This window comes from Nyctibius grandis, chromosome 13 (assembly GCF_013368605.1).
Source record: "Nyctibius grandis isolate bNycGra1 chromosome 13, bNycGra1.pri, whole genome shotgun sequence".
NCBI classification, from domain to species: domain Eukaryota; kingdom Metazoa; phylum Chordata; class Aves; order Nyctibiiformes; family Nyctibiidae; genus Nyctibius; species Nyctibius grandis.
Genome location: NC_090670.1, coordinates 10000001 through 10022165, shown reverse-complemented (window position 1 = coordinate 10022165; position 22165 = coordinate 10000001). Strand labels below are relative to the sequence as shown.

General features: G+C 60.9%; 2 protein-coding genes across 3 annotated transcripts; both read left to right on the top strand.

Moving 5' to 3' along the window:
• Positions 1 to 417: 417 nt before the first annotated feature.
• Positions 418 to 3514, top strand: SNX12 (sorting nexin 12). Its single transcript, XM_068412058.1, has 4 exons — positions 418 to 624; positions 2430 to 2525; positions 2743 to 2867; positions 3324 to 3514. Exons 1-4 carry the CDS (start codon positions 460 to 462, stop codon positions 3424 to 3426), a joined length of 489 nt encoding a protein of 162 aa, XP_068268159.1. The 5' UTR covers positions 418 to 459; the 3' UTR covers positions 3427 to 3514.
• A 10900-nt stretch (positions 3515 to 14414) lies between these two features.
• SLC7A3 (solute carrier family 7 member 3) lies at positions 14415 to 21857 on the top strand. Of its 2 annotated transcripts, XM_068411836.1 has the most exons (12): positions 14415 to 14532; positions 16513 to 16921; positions 17128 to 17286; positions 17373 to 17553; positions 17655 to 17767; positions 18715 to 18937; positions 19135 to 19274; positions 19354 to 19456; positions 19761 to 19972; positions 20657 to 20823; positions 21105 to 21213; positions 21320 to 21857. In XM_068411836.1, exons 2-12 carry the CDS (start codon positions 16552 to 16554, stop codon positions 21451 to 21453), a joined length of 1911 nt encoding a protein of 636 aa, XP_068267937.1. In that variant the 5' UTR covers positions 14415 to 14532; positions 16513 to 16551; the 3' UTR covers positions 21454 to 21857. The 2 variants fall into 2 exon arrangements, with proteins under 2 accessions (XP_068267937.1, XP_068267939.1); XM_068411838.1 differs by lacking the exon at positions 14415 to 14532 and having other exon boundaries at positions 16346 to 16921.
• Positions 21858 to 22165: the final 308 nt, after the last annotated feature.

Sequence of the window (22165 nt, the reverse complement as noted above, 5' to 3'; positions counted from 1 at the left end):
GGTTCCGGGGCACCGGCCCTCCCCGCGCCGTACAGCGCCCGGGGCTGGACCCATCCAGAACGCTGTATGGCGCAGTCCCTGTGTACGTTTTTCGGCCCCGCGCCCCGGTTCCCAGCCAGGCGCTCAGCGCGACCCACTCGGCCTCGGGTTCTGCACCGCCCCGCGGGGTCCGGCTGGGGCGCCCCTAGGCGGCGCGGGGCAGCGTCGAGAGTGAGCTTGGTGTGCAGGTTCTGGGGCCGCGCCGTGGCCTGCCCCACACCCTGAGTACGCGCTCCGGTTATGCAGGCAGCGGCCTCCAGCGGCCCGGGCGTGCTCGGGCGGAGTGGCCCCGAACACTGGATACCCGCCGCGTTATGCAGGCGGTGGGCGGGCGACGTTGCGTCGAGCGCGGGTGGGGCGGGCTGCGGCAGTGGGCGGGACGGGCCGGGCCGGGCCGGGCGGGGCGGCGGCGGCACCACCATGTCGGAGGCGGCGGTGGCCGACACCCGGCGCCTGAACGCCAAGCCACAGGACCTGACGGACGCGTACGGGCCGCCCAGTAACTTCCTCGAGATCGACATCTTCAACCCGCAGACCGTGGGCATGGGCCGCGCCAGATACACTAGCTACGAGCTCCGGATGCGGGTGCGGCCCCCGCGGGGCCTGCGGGCCGGGGGCAGGCAGGCCTCGGGGGCTAGCGGGTGTGGGCCCGGGCGGGGCTGGGCTGCCCGGTGGCTGGGTGTATGGCCCGGGGAGGGACGGCAGCGCTTGGTGCGCGGTGCCGGGGTGGCCAGGGGAGGGTGGCCGGGGCAGGGGAGGGCCGGGGTGGTCTCGCCGCTCTGGCCGAGCGCGGCCTGCGCGGTCGGAACGGGGAGCGGCGGTGTGTGCGTAGGCAGCCCGGCCAGGGCGGCACCGTACAGCTCGGGCGTAGCTCCTGGGGGTCGCGGTAGCCAGGCAGGGGCTGTGCTTGTCTGCGGCGGTGGGGGGCTGAGGAGGTGAGCCCCGGCCCTGCAAGCCGGGCAGTGCTGGGCTGGGGCTGGCAGCTTGCCTGTGGCTCTCCGGCAGGCCAGGGCTCAAGGTCAGAGCGCTTGCAGCAGGTGGGTTCGCTGGGGCCCTTCAGCAGCCAGCGAGGGCTGGTATGCACAAGGACAAGGAGGATGCTGCCTCAGCAGGCTCCTGCTACTGTCCCCTATCTAGAGCCCCAGGCCTGGCACTTGGGAACTCTTGGGTGGTTGCTGAGCAGGGCATGACTGCATGTAGCTGGTTATCTCAAGCAGGGGAAGAAAGCTAGCTAGCAGTATCTTGGGACCTGATCACCGTGCAGCCTAGCTACCCCTTTTGAGTCGGCTTGATCACTTTACAAAGAGCCTGTGATCCAGGAGTGTGTGTAGCAGGCTGAGCACTTCTTGCAGGGTTCGCTTCACTGGCCCTTAACCAAGCCAAACTGGTGACCTCTTCACCGCTCTGCGTCTGATAGCTGAAGGAAGTAAAATTGAGCTTCCCCTGAAAGAAGCTGCCTTTAGCATATGTTACAGTGCTGGCATTGACTTCGCTTCATAGGATGATTTAACTGCTGGGTCTCCACTGGCTTTTAGAAGAACTGGGCGTTTGCTTTTTTCTGTTCTGACACTTGGTTTCCATTAGCCTGCCAAAGAGTCCCTGGCAGGTGGCAATGAGAACTTCTTAGTCCCACTGAAACTAGCTCTTGTGGAGATGCTGTGAAAGCAGCTGGCTTTATTTCGCAGACCTCATAAGTATATAGTTAAACGTGTTGCAGCAATACTGTGTTTATCTGTGTGCTGCTTGTCAGAAGGTTTTGCTACATCAGTTCCTTGAATGTTTCAGGCTGCGTTGATAGGGTAAAGGTGAAGTTACTGTAGCTGTCAGTCTTTAGACTCTAGTGGCGGGGGAGGAGGGTGGGGAATTGCTGCACGTTCCTCCAGTGACACAAACCAGATATGAAAAAGCTGCTAACCTGTTAGGGTAGGCTGTTCTGAGAGAAGATTGTAGCACGAGGTCTGGCCTTTAACAGTTGCTGGGACAAGATGTCCTCCCTTAGTTCTTCCATGGAAACGCCAGTGTCGGGCCAGAGGTTCTTTTGCTCTACAGGCTGCTGTGAAGCTCTCTTGTAGATCACCTCAAAATGAAGTGAACTCAGAGGGGAAAAAAAATCAGCTTTCTCTGTATTGTGAGCCCTGGTTCCAGCGCGTGCCCCTGGGAGGGGGTGTGTTCCTGAAATAGTTGCTTGAGGGGGAGGGAATGGCTGGCTCTGAGTAGTCTGGCAAGTGCTTGCTTGATTCTGAAGGGCTTCAGTGCTTATGCTCTGTCCTGAATAAAGAAGCTGGATGTTCGCGTGATGCTTCCCTCTCAGGGGGCTTGCTTCAGGTTTCAATTACGTGTTGAAATATTATCTGGCTTCCAAGCAAATTAACTACTCCTCTTTGTTACAGACAAACCTCCCAATCTTCAAATTGAAGGAGTCGTGTGTGAGGAGACGATACAGTGACTTTGAATGGCTGAAGAATGAGCTGGAACGAGACAGTAAGGTGAGGCCTGGCTCAAACCTGCCTATTCCTGAAACCAGAACATATGGGAACAGTTGTAGCAATAATCTTGAGCTGCCCAGAAGAGAGGCTGTGGTGGTGGGCAGCTGTTGAGGCTTGATCTCTATCCATGTAATGGGGCTGGAGATGAGTGTCAAACGGCAGAGGATGCCCACTTGCAGGTGGCCATTCTGCTGACAGGGTGATTCTGTGCTTTCAGATTGTAGTGCCACCGCTGCCTGGAAAAGCTTTGAAACGTCAGCTTCCCTTCCGAGGAGACGAAGGCATCTTTGAGGAATCCTTCATTGAGGAGCGGAGACAGGGACTAGAACAGTTTATTAACAAGTAAGCTTGATGTTCTGGGTTTGCTGTGTGCTGCCTTACTGGCTCCTGCTGGTAGAAGAGGGCCGTGGGTTGACCGGGAAGGAGTCTTGATCTGTTGCACGCAAGTGCTGTGCTAAAGGATGGTGCCTGCAGCCGGGTAACGAAACCACGGTTCTGAAGCATGTCCTGCCTTGAGTGTGGGTTGTGTTCCACTCTCTCTTCTGAGATTGAACCAAATATTAGCAGATAGCTGTGCTGCAGAGACACACTGACAGGGTAGCGTTGGTTCAGGATGCTCGTGCCCTGCTGCAGGGCATGGCGTGGGAGGGAATGCCCTGTGCTCAAACACCTCTTGCTGGCCCTGTTGCACACCAGTCTGGTGACCTTAGCCTGAGCCCGGTGCGGGTGTGCTTGGAGCTGCCTGCTTGTTAGCGAGGAGATCTGCCTTACTCACTCCACATCTGATTTTTCTTCCAGAATTGCTGGACACCCACTGGCACAGAACGAGCGCTGCTTACATATGTTCCTGCAAGAGGAGACTATTGATAGGAATTACGTCCCAGGGAAAGTGCGCCAGTAGGAGCACCAGACACTGTCTTCCTCCATTCCACCCTCCCTCCTGCAAAAATGACATTTATTTTTACACTAAATCTGTCTTCTCTGAACCAGCTTTTCCTCTCTTGAACCTCCCAGTTTGTTCAGTATTTTCCTCTTTTGTAACTGGCAGCAGCTTGTTCTACTGCGTTGTGGTCTTGGCCTAAAGGTATGAAGATTTATGCAAGTGAGCGTGTTGTCCTGCACCTAGGGGCAGGCGTGAATAGGTGTGGAGCAGGAACTTGCTTATGGCGTTATGGTGTAGGAGCTGCCTCTCTCCCTGTACAGGAAGGTATGAGACAACCTTCATTCCCCTGTCCGTGCAGCCCCAAGCATCTCTGCAGGAGCCTGAAGAATAGCAGTTGTCATGTTGGTCAGTGATTGCATCAGGTATTAGAGTTTTAGTAAGGCTTATCCAAAACAGTGAGTAGGTGCCTGGGTGTGTTGGTCTCTTGTCCACCCTGTTCACCCTGCATGAAACCCCCATTCTTCACTGTCTGGAAGTGCTGAGACCCAAGACTTACTCTAACCCTGCTCTCAGCCTCCTGCATTACAGACCTGTTTGGTGTATTTGTGTTAATCCCCCTCCTTTCTAACGTGCTGCTGGCAGCTCGAGGGGTTTCCATGACGTGTGCTCTCATGGTGCTCTGCGTGGGCAGTTTGGGGTGTGGAAGCTGGGATAGCCTGGGCTGTAGCAGTATGTGCTGCGATGCCTTGGTCCAGGGTTTAAAAAAATGCCACAGCTTGCTCTGCCACGGGCTGGTGTGGTGTTTCCAGCAGTACCCTGCTCAGCTGAGCCATGGTGACCTTATCCTGTGCCCCAGCTGCAGAGGGGAGGAGATGGGTCTGGCTGAGGAGGAGCCGGAGAGGGCTGATGGGGGCTGTTGTAGTACGCAGCTGTGATAGCTGCCACAGGAGGAGCACAGCAGCCGGGCCTGGGATGAAGCCACCTCTCCAGAAAGGGACAGCAGAAAATGGTCGGTCCTGGGTTAGACATTTGCTTACAAAGCAGGAGAAGTAACGATGGCTTTTTGTGTGTTCTTCCCTGTTCTGCAGTGAGTTAGGCAGTTACTTGTGTGGAAGCAAGGACACAAGACTGGCCAGGGAAGCATTCAGAGCTTGAGGGGCACCACGAGGCTGTGACTTGCTGCAGCAGAACTGTCCTTTGGAGGCTCTTCCAGCTGCCACAGCTGTGATGAGCGAGGTTGGGCCTCAGCTTGGGGCCAGCTCCTCAGGACAAGGCTGGCTGGTTTATACATGCGTGGTCACTTTGTGGTGGCACAGTTTAGCCTTTCTTGGAGCATAGGCCTGCAGTGACTGCTCTCCTGTTCCTGCCAAGCACACGTCCCCCAAGGCCTCCCTAACGTCTCCTGGGTTTTCTGGTGAGGAGCTGGCGCTGCTGGGCGAGAGGTGGCTCTCAGGGAGGAGGAGAAGTTGCTGAAACCGGGACGGAAGTGCTCCGGGGGCCGGCTCTGCCCGGAAGGGCCGTGGGGCAGCGCGGAGGCTGGTGCCGGTGGAGGCAGCCGTGCCCGCAGGAGGTCTCGGCCCCCTCCCCCTGCTGCTGCCGGCCCTGCTTGGGGCGGCCCCTTCCTCCTGCCTGTGCTGCCGCGGGGCTGCCGTCCGCCCAGCTGTCTCCACCCTGTCCAGTGTAACGTCCCGGTTCCGTTCGCATTAAACCACTGTGAAGCCAAGTCTCTGCCTTGTCCGGGGAGCTACCGGGGCGGGGCGGGGGGAGCACCGGGAGGGGGCACCGGCGGCGCCCGCATCGCCCGCGGCAGGGGGCGCTGCGCGGAGGCGGAGCGGGGGGTGCGTGTGGCCATCCCCGGCGGCAGGGGGCGGTGCGCGGAGGCGGGAGGGGTGCGGGGGGGCGGGAGCGGGCGGCGGCGGCGCTGAGGCGGGATGTGGCGGCCGGAGCAACCGCCGGCGGACGGCGGCTCGCCGCCCTGCCCCGGCCTGCAGCGGCACGTCGAGAGCCCGCGATCGCCGGTCTCCCCGCTCTACCTCAGCTTCTTCGAGGAGGAGTGCCGCAACATCGTCGCCCTCCTGCGCCTCGGCGCCGGCATGGCGGAGGAGCCCTCGCCGAGCACGGGGGAGGACAGCGCCCTGTGGTTCGACGCCTCCGGGCCCGTCACCTCCACGCCGCTGCAGGCCCCGCCGCCCCTCGATGAGGGGGCCCCGGACAGCGCCGCGCCCGCCGCCCGCCCGAGCACGGGTGGCCGCGGGGTCGCTGCCGCCCCGGGCCCGGCCCGCGGGGAGCCCCGGCGCCTCCCGCAGCCCGCTGCCGGCGGGTGCCCCGGCTCAGCGCGGCCCGGCTCCCGCCTCGCCCGCCCGCAGGCCCTGTCCGGTAAGGCAGCACGGCGCGGTGCCGGACAGCCCCCCTGCGGCGGGCCGGACCCCGCGGGCCGCCCCCGCACCCCCGCCTGGTCCCCGTGCCGCGGCGGCGGCAGGCTGTCCCGGGCACGGGCCTCGCTGAGCCTGCAGCTCCCCAAGGCCGGCAGGGGGCTCGGTGCCCCGGGAACGAAGCTCCCCGAGCCCGCAGGTGAGTCGGGCCACTGGAGAGAGCCCCAGCACCGCAACCGCTTCCCCGGGGCTGCAAAACCCTCTGTCTCCCTCGGGTACCGAGCCGGTGCTGGCTGCCGGGTCTAGGCTTCAGCATCCGAGCAGGGCTTCACAGCTGGCGCAAGCTTCCACCCTTCGCAAACCCACCTCCCGGGACACGGAGATGGAAAGTAATTCTGCGCTGCTAGTTGCCTTGTGCAAAGCGGGGAAGCTTAGGGGGGGACTGGTGCTGCGGCGAGAAGGGGGAAGGCCTGGGCTGCAGCATGGGGCAGGGATAGAGCGTGGGGAGTGGGGAGTCCCTGGAAGCGGCGCAAGTAGGAGCCTCGGAAATGCGCTTATGCCCTAAGTGCTGTATTAATTAGCACTGTCTGGCCTCCTGCCGATGTGGGCTAGCAGCCTGTTGGCTTGGAGCCCTCACTCCATGGTCTTTTGGGGTTACGGGGGTGCTGGTGCCCATGGGCCTGGGACAGGCAGCCTGGCTGAGCCCTGGGCTGCCCTAGGAGAGGTGCGATGTAGCTGCTTTGGAGTAGCAGCCTCTGCACCTCGTGTTTGTCCACTACAGCTGCTGTCAAGGTTGGCGGTCGCAGGCAGCCCTCATGGAGGCTCTCTACAGCAGTTCCTACCGTGGCTTCTCGTTCCCGACTGCGGCGGCTGGGAACAGTGCCTACCCCCAAGCGCTTTTGCCTCGGTAAGGGTGAATCTGGGCAGAAGCCCTGGAGGCTCTGGTGTCGTGGGAGGGGGTAGCTACTGCCCTGGGGAGAACATTCAGGTCTCAGCTGCGAGTCAAGGCTGATCCCGGGGAAAGGACAGGAGGGGGCAGTGTGTGCTCGGGCTCAGAGGAGGGGAAGTGAAAGGGGGAGCAGTGAGGCTAGGCAAGTCCCTTTCTCTGGAGAGGCACCCAGCAAAGAGCCTGAACAAATCTGGTGCTCTAGCTCATCCATAGCCCAGGGAGCGGCCCTGGTCAGCACATGTTGCTGCCAGGGCACTCTCTGAGCAGAGGTTGATGCTCGTTGCTTTCATTTCCTGGATCCCACTTCAGGATCAACTACGCAGGAGCTGGTGTGCAACAGGACCCAAGAGCTGAAGGAAAATGGTGAGAGCAAAGAACCGCTGGTGGCAGCAGGGACTGTCTTGGGAGCAGGTGAGCGGTATGGGGGTGTGGTCCCACGCAGGAGTGTGGAGCTGGAGCTTGCGCCCCTGTAGAGAGGAGCCCCTCTGGAGCTTTCCTGGCTCCTGGCTGCCAAAGACCTGCTGAAAACCAAGGGTCCTGTGAGTGTACCACAGTGAAGAGAGTCTACATTTCTATGTTGGGCTCTGGTGGGTTCTTGCCTTGTGTCAGGGTGAGCATGGGGAAACATGGGCAGCTGCCTAGGGTAGATGGCAGCTGCTTGTTGGGCAGTGCTGCTCCCAGCAGGGTCCTCGCTGAACAGGGGTGCTCTGGCCTGCTCTGCAGGCAGGGTGCACTGCCTTCCCCAAGAGCTGCAGCTGGGCAGCCTGCAGTCCTGCGCCCTGCAGAGGAAGCTGAAGCGAGGAGGCTGTCCCCACTCTGCTGGGACAGCCCTGCCCTGCCCTGGGCACCTGTCTGCCCTCCCTGTGTGAGCCCAGAGCTACTGGGAGATATGCCGTGCAGGAGCACCTTCTCCCAGCAGTGCCTGTACAGGCCAGGCCAGCAGCAGCCATTGGTCTGGAGGGGCTTGAAGACCTCTGGCTCCCTCAGACAGGGTCTGCCCCTGGTCTGGGGCAGCTCTGTGGCCTAGTTGAAGAGGGGCCATGGGGATGGCAGCTACGTTTCTAGTGGCAACACTTCTCTTTTCACAGATAAGGCTGACCAGACGTGGGTGTGTGAGGGGTCCTCTTTTTCCAGCTTGTTTGCCCTTGGCCTGACTCCAGGGTGTGGTGATGCAGTCCCTGCTGAGCAGGTAAGAGCCAACTGTGTCCTGGCACCACAGAGCACAGTTCTGATGGTGGCTTGGGCCAGCTATGCCAGAGGTGGGAGGTGATGGGACCTGACACTGCAAGTTTCTGGGCTGGTACCTGAGCTGTTTTAGCCTTTCCCTGGGGTTTACACAAGACCTTGTGCATTTGCTGCACAGCTTTACCACCTCTCTGGTGCTCAGGGGACTGCAGACTTCTGTCCAGTTAATTTTTTTAAGGGGCTTTTCAAAGATGCACATCCCCTGTGGCTTGTGTCACTTTTATACCTCCTGATATGCTGGAGATGTCCCCAGGATGGGGTGAGCAGAGCCTGTAGCCAGGTGAGGCTCCAAAGTGTGAAGTCTCCTACCTGCAAAATACGTTTGTGCGTTTGCCAGCAGTTTTAGGGCTCTTTGCTATGTGGCTGTAACCTGCCAAAGGGATCCTTGTGACCCATGAACGCTGGCAGTTGCTGACAAGCGAACAGTGGCTCCTTTGCCAGGCACCGCTGCTGTGATGAACACACCCTGGCAGTGGTCCTGTGGGTGCTAGGCTTGGGGTGGAGGTTGGACTGCACTGCAGCAGCACCAGGCTCCTGAAGCAGGGGTGAATGTCAAAATGGGGCCCTGCTCTGACGTGCTGAGGGGGATGAGCAGGGCTCCTCAAGCCCAAGAACCACTGATGTGCGTGTGCTGCCTGCAGAGATGCTGCTCCTCCACAGGAAGGGCTGTGCTGGGGCTGGGCTGTGGGTCACTGTGTGGGGGTGACTGTCCTGGCATCACACTTATGCCCTGCCCTTGCCAGTCTGCAGGTGACCAGCTGTCCCAGGAGCTGAAGCGTGTAAAGAACGAGCTGGAGCGAGTGAAGGGAGAGCTTGGTACATGGGGCTGGCTGTTTTGGGGGCTGCGGGACACCCACAATCCAGATGACACTCCCTGCGCTTTTACCTGGAGCCCAGGGCCTGCAGCTCCGTGGGGATGGGGCTGGCTTCTTGTTCAGGGGTAGAGCAGGATCCCAGCTGCAGCCCCAGAGGGTCTCGGGGTGAGGTGTTCAGGGTGGGCTGAGCACACTCTTAACTCGCCTCCTGCTTGCAGCTGACAAGACTGCCCAGTGTGAAGCCTATCGCCAGACAATCTCCTCCTTGCAGGCTCAGCTCAGAGCAGCAGGTATGTTCCCTCGCTGGGGTGAGCCCTCCCCCCTGGGCAGGCTGCAGGGATGCTCTGTTGATCCTTTGCCAGCGTAACTGAGCGCTGCCAGGTGGAAGTGACACAGCTTGTGGCCTTCCCCGTGGGGCAGGTGCTGAGTGCTGGGAGCAGCAGTGCTTTGATGCTGCCATTTCTCCCCAGGAATCTGTCTGGAAGATGCAGCAGTGGAGGAGAGTGGTGACTCGGGGAGAGACTGACAGCTTGCACACAGGGACAGACACAACAGCCACTTGTCCAGCCGCCTGAGCCACTGAGCCAGTGATATTTGTGGAGCTCTTGAATGAATGATTTTTTTAACTCCTTGTGTTTGAAATAAAGGTGTCGTTTCTCAGTGATGCTTGCTGTCTGCTGGGGTAGAGCCAGTGCCTGATGCTGCCCACTGTTCTCCAAAGGGCTGGACAGAAAGGGCTACCCTGTCCAGCTGTGGCTGGTTCTGCTCAGACAGACTCGAGTTCTGCTGTATGGAGGAGGTGGGTGCTGGTGGACGGAGGCACAGCATGGCTCTGGGGAAGCCTTTCTGGACAAACCTGGTGCTTCCAGGTGGGATGCTTGGATATGTGGTGGTGGCAGGCAGCCGTATGGGCAGGTTTCTGCCCTAAACTACCTTCATGCTGGACATGGGAAGAGCCAGTGCTGGCTGATGGCACATGGGGCTTCTGCAGCTGTTAGCTGCTACTTACCATTTTAGCTGGTGGCTCGTGTCAGTGTCTGGGGGCAGGTGGTGGGGAAGCAGTGCTTGGGACTCAGTCCCTCGCCGTTCGTGCCTGCCAGCGCAGTAAGCCCTGCCCTGCTGCCTTCTCTCTGCGGCAGGTTGATGCAGGCACCTTGTCGCGCTGCCACATGCCTGGGTGAGGCCCTGAAGAGTCCCACTGTCTGGTGCTGGCAGCGTGCCGGGGCTGGGCTGGGAAGGCTGCCCTGCTCCCGCTGCCCTGCTCCCGCTTCCCTGGTATCTCCAGCTGGTGTTCCTGGCTGCCCCGCGTGCGACAGGCAGTCCACACCCCTTCCTGGGGCGGCCACCCTTGCATGTGCGCAGGGGTGGCTGCGCAGGGATGCTCCATCCCCTACCTCCCTCCCCTGCTTGGCACTCAGTTGCCAAGGCGAGCAGCTCTGGTCCCAGCACGATCCACGGTGGAGCGCTCCAGTGCGGTGTACAGGGGTGTCCCCTGTACATGCATGTTGAAGATAAATTCTTGGTGCACGTACTAAGGGAGCCGACTACAAAAGGTGCCCTGCTAGATTTGTTGTTTGTAAACAGAGAGGGACTCATGGACGAAGTGGTGATTGGTGGCTGTCTTGGTCACAGCGACCATGAAGTAGTTGAGTTTCAAATCGTTCGTGACAGGAGAAAAATTGCCAGCAAAACTTCAGCCCTGGGTATGGGGACAGCAGACTTCGGGCTGCTGAAGGAGCTAGTTAGTAAGGTCCCCTGGGAAACTGCTTTGGAAGGTATTGGAGGCCATGAATGCTGGTCACTTTTAATGAGCCATCTCTTAAGAGCGCAGGAGCAGGCAATCCCAAAGTGTTGAAAGTCAAGCAAGTGGGGCAGAAGACTGGCTTAGCTGAACAGGGATCTCCTTCTAGAATTTAGGCAGAAAAGGACAGTGTATGGACATGCAACATGGGAGGACTACAGTGATGCTGTCTGCCACTGTAGGGAGAAAATTGGTGTGGCCAAAGCTCAATTAGAGTTCAAGCTGGCCAGCACTGGGAAGGACAACAAAAAGGGCTTTTTAAAAATAGGTTAATAGCAAAAGGATAATTGGAGATAACATTAGTCCATTGCTTGATGAGGTCGATCGCCTCACAAATAGGGATGTAGACAAAGCAGAGATGTTCACTGCCTTCTTCGCCTCTGATTTCAACACCGATGATGGGCCTTGAGACCCCTGGAGCCCTGTGTTGGAAGACTGTGACTGGGTGATGATAAACTCCCAGCTGACCCTGAACTTCTTTGAGACTTGCTGCTCCAGCTGGATGTGCGTAAATCTATGGGGCCTGATGGGATTCATCCCAGGGTGGTGAAAGAGCTGGCTGATGTCATCGTGGACCTCTCTCCATTATTTTTCAATGGTCTTGGGAGTCTGGAGAGGTCCCAGTCGACTGGAAGCTGGCAAGTGTCTGAATTTTCAAGAAGGGTAAGAAGGAAGACCTTGGAGGTGGTTATTCTGGGAGTTACTGAAAAACACTTGAGAAACAATGCAGTCATTGGTCATAGCCAGCATGGGTTCCCAAGGGGAAAGTCCTGCTTAACCAACTTAAGTTCCTTTTATGGTAAGGTCACCCATCCAATTGACCAAGGGAAGCCAGTAGATGTGATAGTTTTGGAATTTAGCAAAGCTTTTATACTGTCTCTCACAGTATCCTTCTGGATAAACTGTCCAGCACACCACATTGGTGAGCAATTGGCTGATGGGTTGGGCTCTAAGGGTTATAGCAAAGGTGGTTACATCAGGCTGGAGGCCAGCCACCAGCGGGGTTCCCCAGGGCTCAATTTTAGGGCCAGAGCTCTTTAACGTTTTTATAAATGATCCGGATGCGGGAATGGAATCTACGTTAAGTAAGTTTGCTGACGTTACTAAACTGGGAGGAGCTGTGGAGTCCCTCGAGGGTAGAGAGGCCTTACAGAGAGATCTGGATAGAGTAGAGAGCTGGGCAATCACCAACCATATGAAATTTAACAAGACCAAGAGCTGGTTTCTCCACCTGGGACAGGGTAATCGTGGTTATACACACAAAGTGGGGGACGAGAGGCTGGACACCAGCCCTGCAGAAAGAGATCTGGGGGTTTGGGTTGATGGCAAGTTGAATATGAGTCAACAGTGTGCCCTGGCAGCCAAAAGGGCCAACAGTGTCCTGGGGTGCATCAAGCACAGCATAGCTAGCTGGTCAAGGGAGGTCCCACTCTATGCTGCACTGGTGTGGCCCCACCTCGAGTATTGTGTGCAGTTTTGGGCACCTCACTATACGAAGGACATCGAGCTATTAGAGTGTGCCCAGAGGAGGGTGACCAAGATCGTGAAAGGCCTCGAGGGCAAGACTTCTGAGAAGTGGCTGAGGTCACTCGGTTTGTTCAGCTTGGAGAAGAAAAAGCTGAAGGGCGATCTCATCGCAGTCTACGCCTTCCTCGAGGAGGGCAGTGGAGGGGCAGCTGCTGATCTCTCTCTGGTGACTGGCAATAGAACAAGAGGAAATGGAATGAAGCTGTGTCAGGGGAAGTTCAGATTGGTCATTAGGAAGGTGTTCTTCATTGAGAGGGTGGTTGGTCACTGGAACAGGCTCCCCAGGGAAGTGGTCACAGCACCAAGTCTGTCAGAGTTCAAGGCACATTCGGATGACGCTCTTAGTCATATGGTTTAGCTTTAGGTAGACCTGCAAGAAGCAGGAAGTTGGACTCGATGATCCTTATGGGTCCCTTCCAACTTGAGATATTCTGTGACTCTATGCTCCAGTCGTGGAAGGTGATGGGGCTCAGGGGGCTGATTTGGATCTGCTTTTGCAGGGCTTTTGGCCCCCTTTCCAGGCTGGAGCCACCTCCTACCCTTCTGGGCACTGGCTATGCATGCCGTGCCACTGTCTGCCTTCCTGCTGCTCCTGTCAGGACGTGCGCTTGGCTCACTCCATGTCTCCACCTGCTCCTGGCCCTTAGCCTGTGCTGCTGGATCAGGGCGCTGAATGGGGAGGGGGAGGAGGAGAGTGGTAGACTGGGAGGTGAGGATGGGGCTCTGTGAAGCTGAATGTGGAGCTACTTGTGAGGTCTGGGAGCTGGAGCCATGTTCGGTGCCCTGGTGCTGCTCCCTTCCTGAAACTGCCTCCCAACAGCTGCTGTTGCAAGAGGGTTTCTGGGAATAGGCGAGTCTTGGTGTCATTTCCCCCTCGCTGCTCTGGGTACCCAGCCCCTGCTTAGCTGGGTCAGGATATCCCCCCGTTGAGCCCTGCTGTGCCCGTGGCTCTACTGGTCCTGCCCGAGAGCACCCTCAGCGATGGTGCTGCCCGTGGCACCACAGGCAGCAGGGCTTTGGCCCAGCCGGGTCCCTGCCTGCTGCAGGCAGCCCAAGGAGGTGCGGGAAGCGCCTGGGTGCTAACAGCGAGGCTGCTGGGGATTTCTGTATCTCGATCTTGAGCTCACTTCCTTGCTGGTGGGGAGCGCGGGGCCGGGGAGGGGAACGGGTGTTGCTGAGGTTCATTCATGCGCAAGGGCTTGCGAGCGGGAGCAGAGCCTGCGTCACTGCCTGGCAGCTGCGCTCGCAGCGTGCTGCGTCGCTGTTTCCATTGCCTTGAGGTCATTTCGCTGAGCGGAGCCTTTTTGTCTCCCCGGCCCTTGTGTGTTCACCCCCGGGGGAGGCGGGGTGGGCAGGCACCCAGCGAGGGGCCTGTAGCACCCTGCCCGGTGCTCCTGCTCTGCTGCAAATGGCTGGCAGCCCGTTGCCTCGGCAGCCTGGGCAGTGCCGCTGGAGCAGAGCCTTGCCTGCGGTGCCAGGGAGGGGCTGGCTCAGCCCCCGGCGTCGCCGCCTGTTCGAATGGGTGCTCACGACACGCGAATGCTGGATTGAATCAGGAACAGGTTTGCGGGCGGCTGGTCCCTGCCTGCGTGCGGGAGAGAAGGATGCTGGCTCCCGCCCCGCTCCTCGCTCCCGGCCCGGCTGCCGGACAGTTCTCCCGAGACCGCTGTTCCCCGTCGCTTTGGGCTGCCTGTTGCTCCCAGCCTTGGGGAGGCTGTAGCGGAGCCGCGGGGGCTCTGGCCGGGACTCGCTCCCTGCAGAGCACACGGGGGTCGGGGCAGAGTCCCTCACCCCGGCCTCGGGCCGCGCCCGCCGTGGCGGGGCTGGCCTCCCCGCTGCGCCCCAGCCCTCGCCTCGCTGCAGCCCCGGCGGGGCCGGCTCTGCCCTCCCGGCACAGCCGGGCTCGGGGAACCTCCGCCGCCCCTCCGGGGCCTTTCCCGGGGGAGCACGGCTGATGCCACCGGCCACACCGTCCGCAGCAGCCGCACTCCCGGGGGCCGAGCCGTGCCTGACCCCCGCCCCGGTGTCGTTTATGGCTTGAATTTATATATTTTTTAAAAAATTTGTGACGTGGGGGGCGGCAGGGCGCGGGGAACCGGGTGGGGCTGGGAGGGGACGGGCTTCCCCGCACCGGCCATGGGGCTGGTCCCGCTTCCCCGGGGCGACGGGGCGGGTCTGCGGGGGGGGCGGGGGGAGCACCCGGGGGGGCCGGGAGCCCGCGCTGTTTCCGGGGCTCGGCTCGGCTCGGGTTCGCTCCGACATCCGGCGGGCGGAGCCGGTCCGCTGTCCAACCCACTCGGCGGCAGCGGCAGTCCCGGGGCGAGCGGAGCGGAGCTGAACGGGATCGCACCGGAGCGAGCCGAGCTGAGTCAAGCCGAGCCGCGCCGAGCCGAGCCGAGCCGAGCCACGCCGCCGGTGAGTCGCGGCGGGCGCCGCCGCCGGGACGGGCGGGGCCTGGCGCAACCGGTGCCGCGCTTGCATCAGCCGCCGCCCGCACGTGGGGCCGGTGTGAGCAGCGGCCGGAGCTGGCCGGGGCGCCCCGTCCCGGTCCCACCGTTGCCGGGGCAGTGCCGGGCTCCCCGGCGGGACGGAGCGTGGCTGACAGCTCCCCGGAGCTAGAGATGCCCCCGCGGGGGCTGGGGTGAGGGTCCCGACCGGGGGCTGACGGCCCCCGGGACCTGCCCCGAGCCGCGGCGGGATGCGGCGGGTACCGGGATGCGGCGGGTACCGGGATGCGGCGGGCAGCGGGAGGGTCCGGCCGGCGGGAGCTGTCGCCCGACACGTCGCTTCCCCTCTGCTCAGCCCGCCCGTCGCTCCCTCTGCGCTCTCCATCCCTGGTGACAGCGTGGCTTTCCGCGAGGCACCTCTCCGGCCATGGGCTGAGCCTCCCCGGAGCCAGCCCACCCGCCGGAGCAGCTTCCCCTAGACCGGCTCTGACGGGTGCTGGTGGGGTCTGAGTGCTTAACGTGTTCCTTTCACTGGGCACGGCGAACCCCAGCGCAGCAGAGCCCGTGGGGTTTAGGAAGGGAAGGCTGTCCCACATCTTCCTCTTCAGCGCCGCTCGCGCTTTTTTCTCTGCGCTGCTCTGGGACTAAGGGCTGAGCACGTTTCTGCCGCCAGCCCTGTGCTTGCAGCGTGCAAAGCTCACGTCGGGCGTCAGAAATCCTTGGAGCAATCAAGCAGTGCTGGGGAAGGCAGACAGAGCTGTCCGGGCAGTGGCTGGGGAAGGTGCCAGTGCTGGGGCCCTTGAAACATGGCCCAGAGGGTGCCCAGGGCTGGGACGGCTCCTTGGGCCAAGGCCAAACGTGGCACATGCCAGCTCAGGAGGAGATTTCTTCAGAAACAGGCTGGTTTGCTGGTTATGGGGAAGGAGCTGAGCTGGTGGCTGCCACTGCAACCCTGGTAAACCCCCTCAGTGGAAAAGGGTCACAAAGTTATCCTCGTGTGTACTTACGCTGATCCATACAATGTGGCATCCGTGCTGCCCCGGGCGCCTGGCTGGAGCGTGTTTCGTTTTCCAATGAAGGGAGCAGCCGTCAGGGAGAAGGCGCTGGTGGGCAGGTGGTCCAGCGCTGGGCACAGGGTGCCAGCCGTGGCCATGGGCATTGGGAGCCACTTTCCTTGCAGCTTCTCTTACCCTTTGCTGGCTGCCTGCTCCACAGGGTGCTCGTCTCCCAGAGCCTTTTGGGGATGGGTGGTTGCTGTGAGCACAAGGGGTAGAGGTGTCACACGTTTAGGGTGATTGCAGCCTGTGGAGCGTGCGGGCTGCTTGGCAAGCACCATTGGCACGCAAGAGATGTGCACTGGGAGACCGTGCTGTGGGTCTGGCCACGTATCCCTGCCGAGGGTGTAGTGCAGAAGCTGGGAGCAAAGGAGGAATGGCTGCATCCCAGTGAGTCAGCCCAGCCTGCCAAATCCTCCTCTGGAGGAATGCTTTTGTCTCCCTGCCATCGCCGCTGTGCTCGCCCACGCGCCAGGCCGGAGGGATGTGCCAGCAGTCAAGTTTGGGCTGAGGGATCTCCAGGCTGCCAAATCAGTGGGGAGTTGCTGGGAGACAGTGGGCAAGCTCTGGGACGTGCCCGGGGGCCCCGTGATGGGGACCACACAGGGCTTGTGCAATGAGCCTATTTCCCGTCATGGACTCACTGGGTTCATCCCCGGCTCGTTCTTCTGGTGCAGGGGCTGCACAGGTGGGTTATACGCAGCCCCACGGTGCCTTGGAGGGAGCCAAAATGATCTCTGCCCCACCAGTGTGGCGGGGGCTTGGTGCCCACAGGTTGTCTGGGAGCAGGCACGGCTCCTGTGGGCATCGCTGCCTGCCCTGCTCCCCACAGCGTGGGTCCTGCTGCCTGCAGGGCCCTGAGCTTCACATTCCTATGGTCCCTTCTTTTGCAGGGGTTTTGAGCAGCTGAGCACCACCCACAAGAGGACAAGATGTTCGGGGGAAAAATGACCAGCGTTGGGAAGAAGTTGATCCGCCGGCGTGTGGTGGATCTGAGCTCCGAGGACACACGTTTCGCTCGCTGCCTTTCCACACTGGACCTCATAGCCCTGGGGGTGGGCAGCACACTGGGGGCTGGCGTGTACGTGCTGGCTGGGGAGGTGGCCAAGGAGATGGCTGGTCCCTCCATCGTCCTCTGCTTCCTGGTGGCTGCTCTCTCATCGGTACTGGCTGGACTCTGCTACGCAGAGTTTGGGGCCCGCGTCCCCAAAACCGGCTCTGCCTACCTCTACAGCTACGTCACTGTCGGCGAGATCTGGGCTTTCACAACGGGCTGGAACCTCATCCTCTCCTACGTGATAGGTATGTGGCCAGGCAGGGTGCTGGCACCAGTGCCCGGGCTCTTTCCAGCACTGCATTGACAGCGTGGGGGGCTCATGGGGGCAGCGTGTGGTGCTGCGGGAGCAGGGTGTGGGGTGGGATCAGCAGGGAGGTGGATGCTGGGGAGGGTGTGGCTGGTGCCGCTCTGCCCTGGGCTTGGACTGATGCACAGATTTGCCATTGACCAGGCACGGCCAGTGTGGCTCGAGCCTGGAGCGCGGCATTTGACAACATAATCGGCAACCACATCTCCACCTTCTTCATGAACAAGACCACAGTGCACTTGCCAGGGGTGCTGGCCGAGCGCCCGGACTTCTTTGCCCTGATCCTGATTGGGCTGCTCACTGGTGAGTGTGTAGGAGTGGCTCTGTGGCATCGTGGGTGGTGGCATGGGAGCCCAGCAGGTCCTCACTCACCCCTTTGGTCCCTGCAGCACTGCTGGCCTTTGGTGTCAGTGAATCCGCCCTCGTGAACAAAATCTTCACAGCAGTGAACCTGGTGGTGCTGAGCTTCGTCATCATCGCAGGCTTTGTGAAGGGAGACATCAAGAACTGGCAGCTCTCGGAGGAGGACTACGTCAACCACTCAGCCACGGACCTGCCGGATGACATCAGGTGAGGAGGGCAACCATGCCAGGCCAGGGTCCAGCACAGGGCTGGCACCAGCCCCGCTGTCCATGCACCCCACGGCAGCTCCTCTCCTCCCTCCTTTCCAGCAAAAAAGCCTTTGGCTCTGGTGGGTTTGCCCCCTTTGGACTGGAAGGGATCCTGACCGGTGCTGCCACCTGTTTCTATGCCTTTGTGGGCTTTGACTGCATCGCCACCACAGGTACTGCCGTGGGTGAGGGTGGTGTGGGCATTTCCCCAGCACAGCTGGTGGTTGGCTGGGACCCGGCAGGGAGGATGCTCTGTGGCGTGGGAAATGGGAAATGGCCCGTCCAGCTGCTCCTGGGAGGTTTCCCCGCGGCGGCTCTGTCCCCAGCTGGGCCAGCACAAAAGGGCTCACAGCCTGCCCTGCCCCAGGCAAAGGGGCTCCTCACATCCCGCAGTGGGAGCAGGGCTGCACCCTGCCTGCGCAGGCAGCTCCCAGGGCAGTGGGGAGCCTTTCTGCTGCCGAGTTGAGGCTGCAGCAGTGCTGGGAATTGCTAATGCCTTCTGGTTATTTCCCAGTCTCAAGAAACGTTTTTCTAAATGACCGAGTTCGTGCAGAACTGCCGCGCTCTGAAGCGCAGGGAGCCCTCTTAATTTCCTCTCATTCCCCCAGGAATCTACTTAGTGGGTGGCTGGTACAGGCAGTTCTGCCTGACCTCCCTGCCTGTGCCTCCCCGCCTCCTTCCCTCCTACAGCCGCCGAGGCCCTTGCCGAAGAGCAAGCGGGAGAGCGCGCCCTCGCACAGGCCGGGGGGCAGACGGCATGGGGGCCGCGCTGCCGTGCCCACACGCACCGAGGATCTGTATTCAGTGGGCTTTGCAGGGAGTGGGAGCTGCTGGGGGGTCACAGAGGGCTGGCATGGCCTGGGGGCCAGTGAGCGCAGCGGCCCGGCAGCACATGCCGGGAAGCCGCGACTGTAGCCGCACGCCTCTGCTCTCGGCACTGCCGAAGCCCCTGCCAGTACAGCAGCGTGGCTGGGGACCCGTCCTCTCCAGCAGCCCCTGCCTGCTGCTGCCCAGCCCCACGCTGCCACGGAAGGTCCCTGCTGCGGCTTGTCCCCCAGGGCCAGCTGCCCTGTATTGTGCCGTGGAGCGGGGACAGACACTGCCTCTTGTCTCTGCACAGGGGAGGAAGCCAGGAACCCCCAGCGCTCGATCCCCATCGGCATCATTGTGTCCCTCCTCATCTGCTTCGTGGCTTATTTCGGGGTCTCGGCGGCCCTGACCCTCATGGTGCCCTACTTCCTCCTGAACAAGGAGAGTCCCCTGCCTGAGGCTTTCAAGGCGGTGGGCTGGGAGCCCGCCCGCTACGCCGTTGCTGTCGGCTCACTCTGTGCCCTCTCCACCAGGTAGGAATGGCTCCATTCCTGGCACTGCGTGGCACAACACGGGGACCAGCAGTTCGTGTCCCAGCTGGGCTGGGGGTTTGCTCCATCTGGCTGCTGTCCTGCTCCTGGCACAGAGCTGGTGCTGTCCCCATCTCTGTCTGGGTGGTGACTGTGGACAGTTTGCCTGGCAGGCCCTGAGCCATCTCTCCCCACGGCAGCTTGCTGGGCTCCATGTTCCCCATGCCCCGTGTGATCTATGCCATGGCAGAGGACGGGCTGCTCTTCAAGTTCCTCTCCAGCATCAACAGCCGCACGAAGACCCCTCTGTCAGCCACCATCACTTCAGGGCTCCTTGCAGGTAAGGCTGCCGGCCACTGCCTCATGCTTGAACCCGTGGCGGTCCAGAGTCATGCTCATGCTGCATGTCCTCGTTGCAGCGGTGATGGCCTTCCTGCTTGACCTGAAGGACCTGGTGGACCTCATGTCGATTGGCACATTGTTGGCCTACTCCCTGGTGGCGGTGTGCGTGCTCATCCTCCGGTGGGTGCTTTCTCCCGCGTGGGGGTGCCTGGGGTGGATGTGCCTTGTGTTGAGCCTGGGGCTTGTGGCCACAGCTTTTTCCTGGGAGGACACAGCCTGGGGAAGCATCAAGCCCCCAAGATAGAGGCTGCTCACAAAAGCCTGCACGGTGTCTCTGGGCACACCAGTGGGGTGGCCGTTGCGGGGCCACTGCTGGAGTAGCACGTGGGACTGGAGGAGTGGGAGGGCTATGAGGGTGCTGTCCACTGTCCCCCTGGGCTGGGAAGTTCCTTGGGCTCCGCTGCAGCTTGTCCCATCTGCTCAGGTACCAGTTCGGGCAGCTGAACTCCCCAAAGGCCATGGAAATGCTGGAGCTGAACGGGAACGAGGAGGAGAGGGTGATCATGAACCCGACCGTCACCGCTGCCAGTGCCCAGCAGAAAGAGACGTTGTCCCTGGCAACGCTCTTCAACCCACCCACGGACACCCCCACTGCACTCTCGGGGCGCATCGTCTATGTCTGTGTCTCGCTCATTGGTGAGTGAGCGGGAGCTGGCGGCTGATCTCCCGTCCTGCCAGGGTCCAGAGCGTTTTGGTGTGTCTCTGCAGAGCCAGGACGGGATGGTGAGCATGCTGGGTAGAGGCACAGGGCCGGGCAGCACAGGCTGCCAGCCACTCTTGGCAGTGCCAGCGGGTGCTGGACCCACCCTACCCTGAGCAGGGTGCCAAGCACAGGGCATGGCTGGGGTTTGGGGTGCACGGGGGCTGATGGAGGATGTGGGGGCTGATGGAGGACGTGGATGCTGAGCCAGGCGTGTGTGGGTGGTCACGGGACCTCCTTGTGACGAGCCTGGCCCAGGCTGACCACCCAGCGAGGGTGGTCCCCAGCCCCCTGAGAACACTTGGGCTTGGCCAGCGAGGTTTGATCCATCCATCAATAGCTTCATTGTGCAGCCAGAATGGGGCGACTCAGCCAGGTCTGCGTAAGCGTTGGAGCTGGGTTCGAGCCCAGCCGAGTGCAGGCTCCCCTCGGCTTGCTGGGCTGGCGAGTTCCCCCGACAGAGCGCTTTCCTGAAGCTTTGGGGTGGGTGTGGGAGACAGCACGTGCTGGACCCACACCTGACCAAGAGGAGTGGGTGCCTCAGCCCAGCCATTGTTGAGGCTTGGGGTCCCAAGGAGGCCACGTGCTGTGCAGCCCCCTGACTACCCCCTCTCTTGCAGCCACACTGATCACAGTCATCTGCGTGGTCCTGACTCTCAAGGTGACTGCACTGAAGGAAGCCAGTGTGGGCTGGATTGCGGCCCTGGTACTGCTCCTTGTGGCTCTGCTCATTCCCACCATCATCGTTTGGAGGCAGCCGCAGAGCAACGCACGGTTGAACTTCAAAGTGAGTGCAGCCCCTAGCAGCTCGGCATCTGTGCCCCCACGGACCCATTGCAGAATCTGGGCCATTGCAGGATCTGACAGGGCTCACTGCTGGGCAGTCACCGTCCAGGGAAGCCCAGACCCCCCCAGATACGGCTCTCCAAGGTGCAGTCCCTGTTGTGGAAGTGCCCAGGTGCTCTCTGGGCTGTGGCAGTGGCAGGATCCCTCTGTGGCCAGGAGCATCCTTGAGCCCAGCCAGGTCCCTCAAGGCACAGCTGACATGGCACCTCTTGTCCTTTGCAGGTACCTTTCCTCCCACTCCTGCCGATCTTCAGCATTTTTGTTAACATCCTGCTGATGGTACAGCTGAGTGCCGGCACCTGGGTGCGGTTTGCCATCTGGATGGCCGTGGGTAGGTGTCCTGCGGAGGGGAGTGCGGTGCCTGCAGGGTCTCCCCTGCGGGGCTGTTACACTGGCAGCCCCCTGCTGCGCATTTCATTGGGGAAACTGTCCTGCAGGTTTTATGATTTACTTCGGCTATGGGATTCGGAACAGCGTGGAAGGGAAAAACGCAGAAGAACCCTGTGCCACAGTAGAAAAGCCTCTGCACCACCCTGGACTGGACCTCAGCCCTGGGGCTGCTGCGGTCTGAGGGACCAGGCACCGGCACTCCATGGACCTCTGCCAGTATTCCCGTTCGGGGACAAGATCATGATCCACACGGTACATCCATCCCCTCTCCCGCAGGGAGCGAGTCCCAGAGTCAGAACCACGGAGCTCGGTCGTGCGCTGCCCTTTCCCCTCGGGCCGGGTGGGAGTGCTGGTCCTCCCCCCAACCCTGCCGAGGGGCAGTGACACCGGCACGGCCCTCCCACCATGGAAGCTGCTGTCAGAAATGCTGCTTCCCCTATGTATGGGAGGCCCCACGTGATGGTACAGCTGTATTTGTTCCGTCTGTCCATGTGGCTGTGGTCACCACCTCCTCTCCGTGCTTTCCAAGCACTGGGTGTGTACATGGCAGCCATGGCTGGAGCCGTGTGACAAGGCTTGGGCGGCTCGTTCTGGTACCGCCAGCAGTCCGGTGCTCTCTGGCAGCATGGGGCTCAGCTGGCCAAAACCCTCTCTGTGCCTGGGGTTTGCATCCCACGCTGAGCCCCATGCTGCCCTGGCCACGCTGCTTGGTGTGAGCATCTAGCTCGGGTGTCCGTGAAGATGTGCACAGTGTAGCCGTATCAGTGTCCAACCTCGTATGCCTTTGTATAATTGGTGTTTTAATGTCAAGTTTTATACCTATTAAACTAAATGTTTTTTAAGTGCTTGGCTCTGTTGGTCCTGCCGCATCTCGTATTAATGCCCTGTGGTCA